The sequence below is a fragment of the Meleagris gallopavo genome, chromosome 1 (genome assembly GCF_000146605.3).
Source record: "Meleagris gallopavo isolate NT-WF06-2002-E0010 breed Aviagen turkey brand Nicholas breeding stock chromosome 1, Turkey_5.1, whole genome shotgun sequence".
NCBI lineage: Eukaryota > Metazoa > Chordata > Aves > Galliformes > Phasianidae > Meleagris > Meleagris gallopavo.
The window spans coordinates 164230044-164245636 of NC_015011.2; the positions used below are offsets into that span (position 1 = coordinate 164230044).

At 40.0% G+C, this 15593-nt stretch overlaps 1 protein-coding gene across 1 annotated transcript; it reads right to left on the minus strand.

The window, feature by feature from the left end:
• Positions 1 to 1737: 1737 nt before the first annotated feature.
• LOC104917522 (epithelial-stromal interaction protein 1-like) lies at positions 1738 to 14464 on the minus strand. Its single transcript, XM_031552034.1, has 4 exons — positions 14274 to 14464; positions 13911 to 14029; positions 3495 to 3553; positions 1738 to 1931 (listed from the first exon to the last, which is right to left on the minus strand). The coding sequence occupies exons 1-4, from the start codon at positions 14367 to 14369 to the stop codon at positions 1753 to 1755; spliced, it is 453 nt and encodes a 150-aa protein (XP_031407894.1). The 5' UTR covers positions 14370 to 14464; the 3' UTR covers positions 1738 to 1752.
• Positions 14465 to 15593: the final 1129 nt, after the last annotated feature.

A 15593-nucleotide genomic window follows, 5' to 3' on the forward strand; every position in this document is an offset into this window, starting at 1 on the left:
TTTTCCTCCTTTCTTGAGCTCTCTTCTGTTCCAGATTTGTTCCTCTGGGAATCCTAACATCTAATAATCTTTGCACCTTACCTCTTTCCAGAGGCACTGAGCGTAATGCATGTGTCTCAGTCTCTAAGGGTCTTTCTAAGTGACAGCTAGACAGTGACTGAAGAGCTCGTATAGCCTCCTTGAAGTCTTTCAGAAGCTTTTTGCTTTTTTTCCCTAGAATATTTTCAAATGTGGTGAAATCAGAGGAAGTTAATACTCCCCACATCCTTAGCCACTGCAGCTTTTCTGCTATGCCCCCTGTCACACAGTCAATCTGCACACTTTCTGAATAGACACCACACATTGACTTTCTTTTTTCAGATTTCTCTTTCTTCAGCAATAAGCTTTGTGGTCCTCTTGGGATGCATTAACACAAAGCCCACATCTGGCCACATGACTGCATGGGGAACACAGCATGACACCAACCTGCAAATTAGACTTCTCACTGCCGACAGCTGGGACTCACGCTGCAGTGTAAAAGAAATGTGGGACTAATGTCATCTTGATTCCAGAAACAAAGCTGTGCTGTGGAGTCAGTTCAAATTTCTCCAACTCCTACCTCATATCAACGTTTGTATGCAGAAAATCACACTGAACTAATCTTGGGTAGCGTGGCAAAGAACACGCCTAATTCCCAGGAAGCCAAGTCAGACAATGGTCTGTTGGTAGTGCACTGCCCAAAATCCCCTACCACAGCCAGGAGAAGGAAGAAGAGCTCTATGGTTACAAAACTAATAAAGGCATCACTGCAATCATTCACTTTGTCACAGTGAATGCTGTCCCATTTCTACTAGTGGTGGCCTTCAAGGTCATCCCTCTTTTCTGCCCAGCTCCTCACCGTGCTCTATGCAAATGACACTTTCAAGTTTTGTCTTGTCAGCAAGTTTCATCAGCCCACTTCTACTCTTTATGCTAAAGACATTAAAGAAAGATATTACAAGAAGATAGGTTTGAACACAGATGCTTGAAAAGCATTTTTATTAATCTTCTTGCTTCAGCACATCCTGCTGTCCTATTCCACGTAAAAGACTGGGGGTGAGTTGTTTAATAAAATAAAAAAAAAAAAAACTAAACTGCCAGAAAGGACTATATTAAATGCTTTATAATGGTTACAGTCAAAAAGATCTACTACAGTTCCTCTCACATGTCAAGAAAAAAAGTAGTTGGTTATTGTACCAAATACATCATTCAATTCAGCACGACCTAAGTTCACACAGCTTTTTATCCCGTTTTTCACTTACCTACCTCTGTAGTTATTTTAAATAAAATCAGTAATAGAGAGCTTTGTGCACATGCAGCCTCCAAAAGCCTGAAACTGCAGGGATCATTTTTGCCTCCTCACGAACCAGCACGCATATTGGCCCTAAACCCAAAAGAGTATTTTTTATGGATAACCAGAGGGTCTCCAGCAAATGCTGTCCACCTGCACATTAATGCCATATGTGCATCACCCCCAAGACATCAACCAGACAATGTTCCCAGCAGGCAGGCTCGTCAATCTCTTTTTTTCCCAAATGCAAGCACAGATTTTCCACAGCAATAATGACAGATTTTTTGAGTGACATTCCATGCTGTTTTGTTTCAGAAACATCTTCATTGCCATGACCATCAAAAAGCACAGAGAGCAGTCAGCAGGCTCAAATCAACCCTTATTGACACTGAATCTCATTAATTAGTAGCATGTGAGAAAACCAGTGAAAGATGTCTTATGTACTAAAGGATATATATGTATGGTACATATATTACACAGAAAAAAATAAAAATAAAAATAAAAAAAGGTATTGATTTTGCAATTCGTAATAGCTTACCCAGTCTCTGTGGAGCCAGCTTAATTGGTCCTGGCCTGTGCTTTTCCTTCCACTGCTCCAGGTCATCTAGTTCTTTCTTAGCAACTGAGTGGGTACAAAAAACCCAAATACATGGAAGTTAGAAGCCATCCTAAAAAGCAAATAGCATTAGCTGCGTGGAGCAATTACAACTCATCCAGGACAGTCACTCTTGTTCTCAAGGAATGCAGACAACCCTGGAACATGTTACACAATCACTGGAGAAGCAAATATTTTTGCTAACTCAAGACCATACGGTAAGAACTTTTTCCTTCCCAGTCATGTTTCTTAAATAAGAATGGGAAGTATGCATGATTCAGTTACAAACTAAGACACCTCAGGATAGGTGTCCACAAGCAAGCTGAGTGGCAAGCTCCCAGTGTAGTCAATGGGAATGTAGTCAGTGCAGCTGGTAGTGTTGGGAGGCTTGTGGAGTCAGTCCTATCGGATGGCTGGTTGATTAAATTGCTCCACAGAATCAACTGACAGAGAAAAAGGCAATTTCCTTTAACAGTAAAGCCCAAAAAGACTATGGAAATAAGATCTCTATTTCAGAGTAGTACCTCAGTTGCTCAGTCCTATTAACCACATGAACTATATTTTCTGACGCCAAGCTACAGCAAACAAATGCTCTAATAGGATAAAGCCAGGCCATGGGCAGGTCTCTAAAGAGCCCAAGACTGACACCAGCTTCTCATTCTACCTCTAAAACAAGCCATTAGGTACAGATGGATTCAGTGAGGCCTCATTTTCTACTACTCCTTAAGGCAGAAGAACGCTGCATGCTTGAGACCTTGCACATTGGCAGCACAAAGTGAAAGCAGACTTTATTAAAGCATTAGTACCTATGCTCTTAAAGTCAGTCAGCTCTAAGATGATCTGCTTTAATTTCTCCTTCCAGGGGATTATGGTTTCATTCAGAGGAAGCTCATTTTCTTTCTTGCAATGAAAGAAAGCTCTGCCAATAAATCATTTCAGCCAAACTCACAATGTTTAAGAAGAAATGCTTTAATTGCGTTATTTCTTTGAGGGCTCAAAATGTGAGGAGTGATGACTGACACTCCCTAGCTGTCATATTCTGCACAAATAAACAGCGAGGAGCGCTGTTTATTGGTCAGGTTTGCACATGGAATTTCTTTCATGGCTCTCTTGTAACTTTGGCCAGTGAAAGCTTTTTACACATCTCATCTAATTTAAACAGGAATTCAAGAATCAACAGATAGCGTGGTTCTTGTTCCTTTAGCTTCTATATTAGAATGTTTTCAAAAATATTTCATACATATATTTTGATTCTTCCTGCCTATAACCTAAAGAGTCTTCAAAGCTAAATTCAATCCTGCTAATGTTGTTTTGATCTAATTCCAGATGAGAATTGTACAAGTCAGTTTGAATAGCTACAGCACTGCTATTACCAAAAACCTCTTCCTGAAGAAGCCTTACTTTGCATGCAGTTGAGTCAGATGAGACTTTAATTTTAAGAAAAGCCTACAGGAAGATGCTCAGAGTCTTGACTTCACATTCACAGCTGCACACGCAAAAAGAATTGAAAAGTTGAGGATAAAAGTTGCAAGGGCAATAAAGCACACAGCTTATTCAAGTAGACACAATGTATGAGACAACTCAACTTACTTTGCTGCAACTGATGTCTTCTGGTTTCATTCGGAGTTATCAAGACATATGAGTTGAAACTAGAATGAAAGAAAACAGTCTCTTATTATTCCTGTCTACAAAAAAAAACAAACAACTGTAAGGGGTTTCCTTGGTCAGTAAGATTGGTCCTCTACTTTTGAAGCAAACAACATCATATCAACACCAGGGTTTATGTTAATTCAGCTCTTCAAGAATATATTTGGAGTTAACAGCAAATACCAAAGATAACATTTTCAGAAACTTTTAGCATAGTTTTTACTTTCCTTATTTAAGTCTCACTCTAGACTGCAGACTTCAAATCTCAGCCATTACCAACCAAACCACTTCCTCAAGCCAAGAAGTTCTTCAGAGGACTACTTCCCCAGCATGGCTATCAGCGCCTTCCAGCACAGGTTGCTCAACCACAGAGGAAGACTACAGTCTGTAGGGAAGAACATTTGTTTTGGCTGCCAAACCCCATACCTCGAAAGTACTTGAGATTTCATGGATTTAGGCAGTTTGTCCAAGAGTTGTTAAAGGTGTACACAAAGTCCTGTTCTTTGTCATGGTCTTAGGTGACTTGCTGCCAGATCAAGCCTCAGTTTTCTTGTCAGACTTGTGTTTGTCTGGCACCAGGAATTCCCTGGGAATATTTATTTTACTGTCATATCTAAGGTGTAACTCACTGAACAAGGGCAGAGGCCCTGTTTTGTTAGGCTGAATTCAAAGCACAGTTGCTGACTCAAAGAGCTATCAATCTAATGTGACAACAAAGAAACAGGACAGGCTTTAGAGTGTATTAGAGACTGGAGGTGATCAAATGAGTGATGAAAGCATGTCAGTTCCACTTGGAGAAAATGTTTTTTATCTACACAGTGTATTGTGTGGATAGAAGTTTACTCTGCCAGTGCTCCAGTTCAGCAAAAGCAAAACCTCAAGGCTGCAGATTCACCAGGCATGCATGGAGCAGTGGTTGCTCCACATAGCAGAGTACACTCACATCTCTACAGTATTCAGCATGGTTTTATCTGCACTGCTATTTTATTTCATGTTATCATGGGGAAAGCACAAGAACAAGGGCAGAAAACAAAGAATAATAAGGGATGAAGACCGAGTCCTTTAACAGAGAAAAGGGCCACAGGGGGTGGCTAGAGGACAAGCTAGGAAGCAGGGAGAGCTCAGTTGGAAAAGTAATGAGAGGAGGAGAGGAGACACAGGCTACAAATGGGAATGAAAATCATACAGAGATCAAAGGGCAAAAAGCTGTCCGCTGTCATATCGCTGCAATTCAGAGTTTCGGGAGGAAAGTATTTATATCCACTTACTTCTTTTCTTTGAATACTTGTTATAGGATGATGTGGATTAATTTATGAGATTAAATTAATAAAGATTGAGCTGTGAGCTTTAAGGGTGCCATTTAATGTGGTCCCTTCCCTGCTTTCCAATTTACTCTGCAGCCCAGTGAGACCAATACTGGCATCTCCTCTGAGCTGCAGACATGCAGAGGGCCCCTACAGCATTCACTGTACAATTTCAACTATTACTTAAAAGACGTTTTGACAATCTGCCTTCTTGTGCATCATATAACATAATGTTATGATGGTTTTTCAGATTTCCCTTTGTTTGTTTGAATAGCAGCGTATAGAATTTACCTTAAATTACCCACACAAACTGTTATACAGTTTATCAGATTCGAGATTTTTTAGTGCTTTGTGCTTTTTTCTTAGTTGTTTCTAGTATTAATACCACATTTCTCTCCAGTTCATATACAAAATAATGTACATAACATTCTTCTCCCTTTGCCACTGAAAAAAAATGGCTGGAATTGTTAAGTTACAAGACTACATACTTTTCCTCCAAAAATACATCAGCACATTTAAGATATCCAACTGATTCGCAGCATAAGAGACCAGTAGAGTTTTTATGTCATCAGATGTACTTTGATACCTTAAACAGATTTTTTTCTACATTAGAAATCCAATTAAAGAGACAACAACTCTGTGTGTCTGCACATGTTTAAGAATCATGATATCAAATCAAGCCTTTATGCTTGAATCATTTCCTTTGTTTGCTTCTGCTTTTTGGCTGGAAGGCTTCAAGTCCAGGTTTCTGATATCAGAACATGGCCATTATCCAGGAGTTCAGAAGGATGGCACATGAAATATAGCAAAGATTAATCAGTTTATGAAAGAGATGGAGGTGAGAGCAGCAACACAGAACTACACTTACTGAAAGAAAAAGCTCAGCTCTGTTTTCCAAAGAGCAAAGTAAGAGCCACTGTGGTTAAAAGTGCTTGTTTAAAGGCCCGTTTCATTTCCACGTTACTGGAACAAAAAGAAAGTTCAAACAAAATGAAGATTTCAAGTCTCCTGTGGGGAAAGGAAAGGAAGAATAGAATATCAAATTTCTATAGTCTAGTATTTAAAACCTAGTATTTAAATGACTCATTCTGCTTAAGTCCAAGTTAAAAAAAAAAAGGAACATAGCACTAATAATCCTATCTAATTTGATAGTATTCACCTTTGTCTCTCTGGAAAGATAGATAACTTTGGGTATTGGGATGAGGGGAAGGAAGAGTTAGAATGTTAGTTATGAAGTCCTACATAATCCAGAAAAGATGTCAGAGAATTTAACTTCTCAGTTCCCAAATGCTGGATCTTACTGTTCTATGGTTTAAGTTTATTTTTGAGGTATGATTGTTTTATAAATAAAAATATGGAAGTCACTGGGGATGGGAAGAATGTCCTGACCAGATATTCATAAAAGAGAATTTATCTTCCTTTATAAGTGATATTTATCTTGATAAATTTTTGGGGGGGTTTATTTTCTCCACAGAAAAGGCGAATGTATTGACTCAGACTGAACAAATATTGAAATTTAAAAAAGTTATAACCCAGTAAGACAGTGCAGAGTCATGAAAAGATTATTATCTATTTAACAGTATATACAAATAGACAGAAAAATCTTTCAGTCAGGAGAATCATACACAGAAAATTTGCCAGGATAGTTTGCAGTTGGAATTGTCATCAACACAGAGAACGCTATGTCTGCAGTCTTAAATTCATAAACTGATGGGTAACTCAAGACATTTAATTTACATTGCCTAAGGACTAGTCTTCAATATTTTCAGGGCGCAGGCCACAGAAGCCTCTGCTCTACTTTCCTTTAGGTTTGTATAAAATCGATTGTTTCTAAAGTTGAACAAACGCATGAGAACTGCAGATCAACAATAATGTTTTTTGCAGAGCTGTGCTCTTCAGTTTTTCCTCAAGCCCACTCCAGCTACCACGGGGGAGCCTTCCAAATGAAGTGTGAAATAGTTTAAAGAGTTACAAAAAAAGTAATGGCTGTTATAAACTATTTCCAGTTCCACTGTGTTTTATACTGCTGGTGCATCAGTACATGAATACCACAAAGTTGAAAGCTAAATATTTTGCTCTGCTGGGCAATATGCTGCCTGCATTCAATAAGAGCCAGAAACCAAGGAGCATATAGGGGAGAACAACACAAATGACTAAAGATTGGGGAAAAAATGGGCAAGGTCAGCCTAGAGGAAGGACTCAAAGGAGCCAGCACAATTATCTGCATATGAACTACTGAAAGGAAAAGGATCCTTTATATTCAGTAATCGGTGAAGAGAGAATCACAAGGGAAAAATACATAGGCATGTAGACATGTACTCGCACATGTTGTATGGGCATGTCTGAGCATATCTTTTCTTCTTTCCATAACACATGTGCTTTAATATATGCTTAACTTACTATGGGAAAGATACAGATGAAATACTGCATTAAATAATATATTAAGAATAACTGACTTTTAGAGGAAAAAAAGAAACAAATTGCCCAAGAAAAATCACAGTCTTCCTCAAAGACAAGCTACAGTGAATTCTGCATCTGATTATCAGGAACAGTCAAGTCAATGCCACCACAGAGTATTATTCTCATCAATGCTCCTGTAGAATTATAGAATCATAGAATTGCTCAGGTTGGAAAAGATCTTCAAGGTCTTCAAGGTCATCAAGTCCAACTGCAACCTAACCACACTACCCTAACTCCTACCAACTCTCTACTAAATCATGTCCCTGAGCACCACATCCAAACGGTTTTTAAACACATTCAGGGATGGTGACTCAACCACCTTCCTGGGAAGCCTCGCGTGCTATATCTCATTCAACAGCCATATTCTGCTAAACACCATGGAAGCTGCCAAATCAGTAGGCTACAGGACACCAAACCCCATCAAGCAGACAAAAACTATGCTGTTGGTATTTGTGATTTGAAGTACATGGGCAGCCAGATGCTAATGATAACCAGCAGCCCCAGCAGCAGATTTGTTGTGCAACATGCTTGGTGCTCAGGAGTTGTACAGCTGTCATGTGCAGCTTTGGGTTTCTGACTTTCCAATTTTATGAGCAACAGCATCTTACTAGTTTACAGCTCAGAAGCAAAAGTGAATTACAGAGGCTTAACATTATACACTGCCTGAGTAATCCTAGCACTCTTAACACGAGAGACTGAAAATAAACTTCTTTAGCAGAAAATGTTTATCACCAAAAATTTGTGTCCATGGGTTTGGCCCTGTGGTTGCCACAGGCTAGGATTGAACTTCATTGCTGCAGCTCAGCTGATGTCTGGAAGCTTACTGAGTTAAGATAACTCAGTTCTGCATCTGGTCTCTTTGTTTAGCTAAAGCTAATGTTAAAACACCATTTTTGACATAGTGAGGCCTAAGGATAGAACAAAAGGTTATATCCTGCAGAAGCAAACCTGCACTGGGAATAAGTGAGAAGGAAAAAGAAGCAGGGAAAGATTAAAGAGAAGGCTTGAGTCAGAAATAAGTGCTAAAACTACAGACGTGCATGTAAATATAAAACTCTAATACCTCCAAGCTGAGAACTTCCTGAAATTAAAAACCAGTCCAAAGAGTAGAACCAAAACTCAGAACTGAACTTCTAAGAGTGAAGATGGAGCTTAGACTCAGCAGCTTGCTTTGGGCTTGGCATATGACAGCATTGCAGGAAGAACAGCAGGTGCTTCACCCATCAACCCATTTGGTGCCGCAAACCCATCAGTGCTGCAAGACTACCTCAGCCACCTTCTAAAGCTGCAAGGAAATTGTCACAGCAATGGATCAACCAGGCAGCCAAAGTCTAGCTCTCAGCCTAGACTTGGCTTGCAGCACAGCTTTGTTGTGTGCATACACTCGTGGGCAGATTAAAACAACAGAGATAGGCTGTTGTGACTGCGTGGCTGAGAAATGAATCGGGTGAGGAGACTAGAAAACAAGATCAATGAGGAGCAGCTGAGGAAATTGAAGATGTTTAATCTGGAGGAGGCTGAGGTAAGATCTCATTGCTTTCTACAATTACCTGAAAGGAGCTGGCAGTGAAGAAGATGTTGGACCCTGTCCTCAGATAACAAGTTACAGGATGTGAGGCAACAGCCTCATATTGCTCCAGGGGTGGCTTAGATTGGACATTAGGAAGAATTTCTTCTCTGAGAGACTGGTCAAGCATTAGAACAGGATGCCCAGGGAGGTGGTGCAGCTCTATCCCTGGATGTATTTACGAGGTGTGGACACGGAAGTAAGGGATGTGGCTTAGTGATGGGATTCAGTAGGTCAGGCTGATGGTTGGACTTGGGAATCTTGAAGGTTGTTTCCAACCCACATAAATAGAAAAGAGAGCACCGGAGCCCAAAAAGTTCATGAAGTTGGATTCTGTTTATGCCATCTGCAGATCCCAAATCCGTTCAGTTGCCTTAGTGCAGGCAGTGCCAGGATTGTGGCAAGCATGCCAGAGCCAGCTGGAGCACCTGGAAATCCAAAACATGGAGTATCCCTACTAAAACAGGACAGGCACTGGACTTGGCACCATCAATGCCAAGATGAGCAAACCACAGCAGAAGTGCCCATGTGCCACTTCTTGTGTTAACCAGCATGTCTGGAGAGCTGAGCAAGTCAGACTCTACCAGAAGAAGATTAAAAGCTAAGCCAGTGGAATGTTCACCTCCACTCTGCCACTTTCTTTTCAACGATATTCACAGAATCATATTCTTTCTCTTCCTCTCCCCCTTAAGTACCATACATGTTGACCATCTATTTCCCCCAAACCATGTGTTAGTTGTCTTACCACAACTCTTCATCAAGTGATGGATGTCAAATCTGGCACAAATTAAGCTCTTCCTAGAACATCTAATATAAAGTTAGAAGGACTTCCTTCCTCACTCCCCTACACATACGATGAAAAGAGCAAGCTCCAAATCTTACTGCAGAGTTATTCTCCTACTTGGCCTCAGTCTTGAACACTTGGCTGAAGATAAGGCTGGCTACTTGTGACACCAAAGTTAGGCATCTCTGAATTGCCTTGCCAGGCTGCAAAGATTAGTACTTCACCTGGAAAGATATAGAAATGGGAGATTTTTTTTCCATGCGGCAGTGATGAATTCTACACAAATTGTTTCTAATTCAGATTATACATCTACAACTCCCACTAATGGGTAAAAGAAGAATTTTGAGAAGAATCCTTCACCATTTTAGTAGACTGATTTTGAGTTATTACAAGAAGAAATTCCATATTGTGAAAGAAAATAAGTTTTTTTCAAAAGAACTGCTAAGGACAGGCACACTATGAGCAAAAGATTGAGAATTACTACATTACAGATTTTTTTTTTTCCAATTCACAATGAAGATTAGAAAGAGAAGGAGAAAAAGCCCTGATGGATTTGGCTTCTGCAGTCACAGAATAAAATTTTTCAAGTCAAGCATTCTAGTAACAGCTCTCCTTTCACATTGGTGGATAAAGGGCTATTAGCAGCTGTATGGCAATATATCTTCACATTTTATTACTTTGAATTTGATTTTTTTAATAAATATATTTTACCAGAACCGATATCATTTCCAGGTTTCAAGATGCCAAGGACAGGATGCTGTTCCTGTGTGGGAGCAGAGACCATGTTTTTTTTTTTCTTCAAATGCTAGCTATTGTTCAGCCTGTAATTTCCCCAATTTCCTCCACCGTTTCTTCAGTGCAGACATTTGTTTCTGAATAGATATGAACAGGGATAATTTGGGAAATCACTTTCTACAAGTTAATTTCATGGCACTTAGTAGACAAAGTGAAGTAACTTAAATGCAAGCATATTATTATAAGCAGATTCAAGCACTTGTCATCATGATGTTCTTTTTCTCCATAGCCTGAAACCATATCCTGTACAGAACTGGAGGGACCAATGTGCAAAGTTTCATTTCAATTATTCATTTGAACAAGTATTTTTCATAACTTAATTAGAATCACTTTATTATCACCTTTCAGCCATATACAAGATCTTATTATAGAAGGGCTTTTCTAAAGCAAGAGGAGAATAACCATCTAATACCAGTTGCCCATTTTGCACTTTTTCTGGATGAGTCAATTGAATCTCAGCTGCTTGGTGACGCTATAACATTCTACATCCCACATGTATTTCACGAGTCCAATTTTCATGAAACATCATCTAATCCCACACTAAAACACTACTAAGGTGTTTCCTCACTTCCAATCACCCTTAAACACCCAAGAAATCTCATGGAAAACAACACACCCAACCTAGCCACACACAATCTTCAACAGAGGCTGAGACTCCTCTTTTGGCAACAAAACCAGACCCTGGCAGTTTCCAGAAAATAGCTAGCAACGCATCAATTGGAATAGAGCCACTTCTTGGCAAAGAGTTATCTTGTGCCCCCCATGTTTTCTCTATTACACATATTTCAGAAAGCCTTCAAGGTTAATGCTAGAAGGATCTTTTCTGCTGACACCCTACAACATAAGCTCTGAAACTTCTCTGTTCTACTCCTTGCTATCCCAAAGCCTAAAAACCCAGACTATTCTGAGAGTGTTAGTAACTTTAAGGATAATGTTCAAAGGGACTGAGGGCCAACAGGATGAGTCAGTTTTGCCATTACCAGAATGATATTTTAATCTGAAATCTTGCTAGCAATAACAAACAAATAAAAATGAATATTATAGCTTTTGTTTCAAGAATAGAGGTCTCTCCTTGTCAGCTTCAGCATTTCCAATACCTTCTACTAATTTCGTCCAGCTTCATCTCATTCATAGAATTGTAGAATTGTGTAGGTTGGAAAAGACTTTCAAGATCAAACCCAACTACCTGTTTGACCTACCAAATCCTACTACTAAACCATATATGTCCCCTACTGCCACATCCACGCCTCTTAAATACACCCAGGGGTAGAGGTTGCACCACAACCCTGTGCAGCCTATTCTAATGCCTAACCACCCTCTCCATGAAGAAATTCTTCCTGACTTCCAGTCTAAAACCTCCCCTGCCTCAACTCAAGGACACTATCTTGTGTCCTGTCACTTGTTACCTGAGAACAGAGACCAACAGCCTTCTTGCTGCCACCTCCTTTCAGGTAGCTGTAGAGATTGATGGGGCCAATTGATGGGGCCACCCCTCAGCCTCTTTTTCTCCAGACTAAATAATCTCCATAGCTGCTCCTCATAGGTCTTATTTTCTAGTCCCTTCACTCAATTTGTCACTCTTCTCCCCAAGAGTAGATAAGAAACCCTAGTCTTGTTCACTTTTTTAAGTGTTTGTTTCCCTCTTGTATTGAGTGGTTCCTCTTTGATCCCGCCTTTTTCTCCTTCCTCTTTCTCATTACCTTCATACTACTGCAGGCTTTGATTTGTACATTTCTATTTTAGAATGAATTCTTTCTTTCATCTTATGAAGACATGTAGAGAGAATCTTTCATATCATATAGTGAAAAATATTTGTGCAATCCTTGTAGTAAATACGTAACAGTTTTCTCTCTGCAAGCATCATATAAAGACAAAACAGGAGACAGGGGTTTTAATTATTCTTCCCCAAGAGCTTATCTGGTTTTATAGAGGAGTCCATCATTTGGTCATAATCTATCAGGGAGCTCAGTCTAACCAAATGATTAAGCACATATCTAACTTTTACCACAGGGTTGTAGTACACCATACCAAATTTTTGGGCAAAAACAGTTATGCCCATGAGAAAACTTCCACTCACCACCCCCAGGAAAAAGAAGGACAGAAAGGAGGACAGGAAGGAAGGAAGGAAGAAATGAAAGGAAGGAAAGGAAGGAAAGGAATGAAAGGAATGAAAGGAAGGTAAGGAAAGAAAGGGGGGGGAGGGGGACAGGAAAGGAAGACAGAAGGAAAGAAAGAAAACATAGGACTAGAATGCTAAGGTGCTCTCACTGTACTGTGGATATACAGCAGTGTGAAGGAAGGCAAGACAGAAACTTTCATGCTTGGAAGTGGCACAAAATAAATATAGGCTGTAATTCAGGAAAGGTGGCTTGCTTTGCTGAAAGTAATGTGTTAAAATGCCCGAGAATTTCATAGCAGCTTAGCTCTTAATCGTCCACGTATTGTTACTACATAGTAGACCACCACAGGTTACCATGGAAAGCTTCTGATTGAAGCTCATGATCAGCAGGCAGACAGCTCTTGCAAAGCCTGGCTCCACCTTCTTCTTTGAGAAAGACAGGAAAGGAAACTGAAATAGCTTTTAGAAGGTGGAGCCAGTTTCCATCAGCTGCACTTTGAAAGACTGGGGGAAAAAGCAAGCTAAGCAAACTCAGTGCATAATAATAGCACTACAAGCACGGTTACTAACAGCTTAGAAAAAGCTGTTTGGGGAAAAAGAACTGTAAATAATTGCTTTTAGTCGGCTAAGCACATGCTCACAAAGCACACATGGTACTGACAATTTCTATTCTGTACTGTATCTGTAAATTAGTGCTTTTACTATGTATCAGAGATTGTCACACACACACACAAAAGAGATGGACAGAACACAGATGCCAGTAAAACTTAAAATGAAATGAAGCTTTGGTTTTACTTTTGTCAGCATGAAGTTGTTAGAAGAGAAGCTGTTCTGTATCCTGGATTGCATTCAGATCAGTGCTGGAACAGAGCCTACATCCATCTCCTCAGCCAAAAAGAAGTATTTTGAGACTTCCAGGATGAAATATTAGTAGAGAGAAAACAGGGAGGTAAAACCGGATTTGAAATTCTGGTTAGAAAAAGATTCCAAGAAACAGATGCCGTGTACAGCAATATCAAATGTACAGAACCAGCTGCTGTTGTTACGTGTATTGCCAATGCTATCAGCACATACATCACATTCAAGCAGCCCCAGGGGTAAACCATGCTATCACAAAACCTGTTAGAAGACCTCAGGTCCCATTCAGAAAGCATTGCTCATAAGTGGGCTTCTCCAAGAGCAGCAGAGCATGTTGTTTATGTGCTCAGTTCCTTTCACAGGCTCTCTGTAAAGAATTTCTACATTTACAGGTGTACACTTTGAGTAAGGTGGAGAACAGGCACCCAATGCAAACAACACCTCCGTATCAGCTAGGTTCCTTTCTACTTACTGCTGCTCTTGCTGTTGTTGGTAAGTTGATGGTTGGTTCCTTTGTTCTCCTCCAGATCTCATCAGCTGCTGGGAATTTCCAGCCTCCTCTGTGTGATTGGTATTATTCCTGAGGTAACCCTGAGGGGGAAATCATAGAATCATTAAGGTTGGAAAAGACCACTAAGATCATCTAGTCTAACCATTAATCCGTCACCTCCATGCCCACTAAAACATGTCCCTCACATCTACATGTTTCTTGAACACCTCCAGAGATGCTAATTCCACCACCTCCCTGGGCAACTTGTGCCAATACCTCTTTCTGATAATATTTTTTTCCTAATATTAAACTTTAACCTCCCCTGGTGCAATTTAAGACCATTACCTCTTGTCCTAAATGGGGTGCTGGAAGTGGCCGTCGTCCTGTACCTCCTGCTGTCCCATATGACCTGCCTTCCGTCCACCCTCTGACTCCAGACATCCTTGTCAGAAAGGAGGACTGCAGCTATGGCTAGGGAAAAGATCTAAACTGAGTTCCTTTATTTTAGTTTCAATTCCTCATAAGTCCCACCCCTAGATGGACTTTCTGCATGATCCTCCAGCTGAACATCGATTTCATCATCTAAACCACGGTACTGTGTAAGCCTAGAGGTGGAGTCACTGGCTGACTTAAAAACTGATTTGTGCAAATAAAACAGACAAGTAAGATTCTGTGCAATATTTGAATAGACTGTTTCATCATAAGAAAGGGGAAGTCTGGTTGATAGCCATATTTACAGCAATTTTTTTACCCCTGCACTTCAAATTCCCCTTGAGAGAGGGGAACAACCCTAGCTTTTTTTGTTGACTTAAATTTTGCAGGAGTTTATGTAGGAAGATGAAAGTGAAACTAAAAACTAACTGATAAATCCCAAGGCAATGATTGTACAAGACTCCAGTGCTGTCTTTCAGTTCTGCTTAGTCAGAAGATTTTACTTTAGTCTTCCTAATTATAAGCCATGAAATAAGAACAAATATACAATCCTTTTAGGCATAAATGAAGATCCCCTTAGAACACTGTTGTATGAATCAGATGAAGTACGATGGAATCTGAAGTGCTGGTGAAAACTAGAACCAATTCTAATAAAAATAAAATAAAATAAATATGCTTGGTAGCTTCTAACACAAGAAAACCAAGCTAATGCAACTTTATGCAATGGAGCTAAGGTAATCCAGTTCCATACATGCAGATGCTGTCACTTTTTGTCCTCAAGCTGCACTAAAAAAAAACAGGTTCTGTGACCAGGTTTTCTGTCTGCCCAAACTGTCATGGTTTTATAGGTCACACATGCTTACAGAGTAGCAAGATAAAATGCCACGCAGTGAGTCACAGATCTGGCACAGATGGGGGATAGATGCTAGTCGCCCTTACATGTGCCTGGGTCATTATTTACCATGGTTGCTCACACAGCCTGTCCTGCTTTGGAAATTGAGAGGCCAGAGGAGGACACAGTCCTTCTTCCTCCACGTTGTTAAAAGCTGTATACATTAGACAGGTATGTCTGATCTGTAAAACATTGCTGGGTCTTAGCTGTGAGACTACTATTATTGCCAACAGCCAACATTAAGAAGGTTTCTTGTTTCAAGATGTTTCACACTGGTCTGGGAAAGAGTGTATCTTCTGCCAGATGACCTCAGGAATTGCTATAAGAGCAAAGGGCTTTAT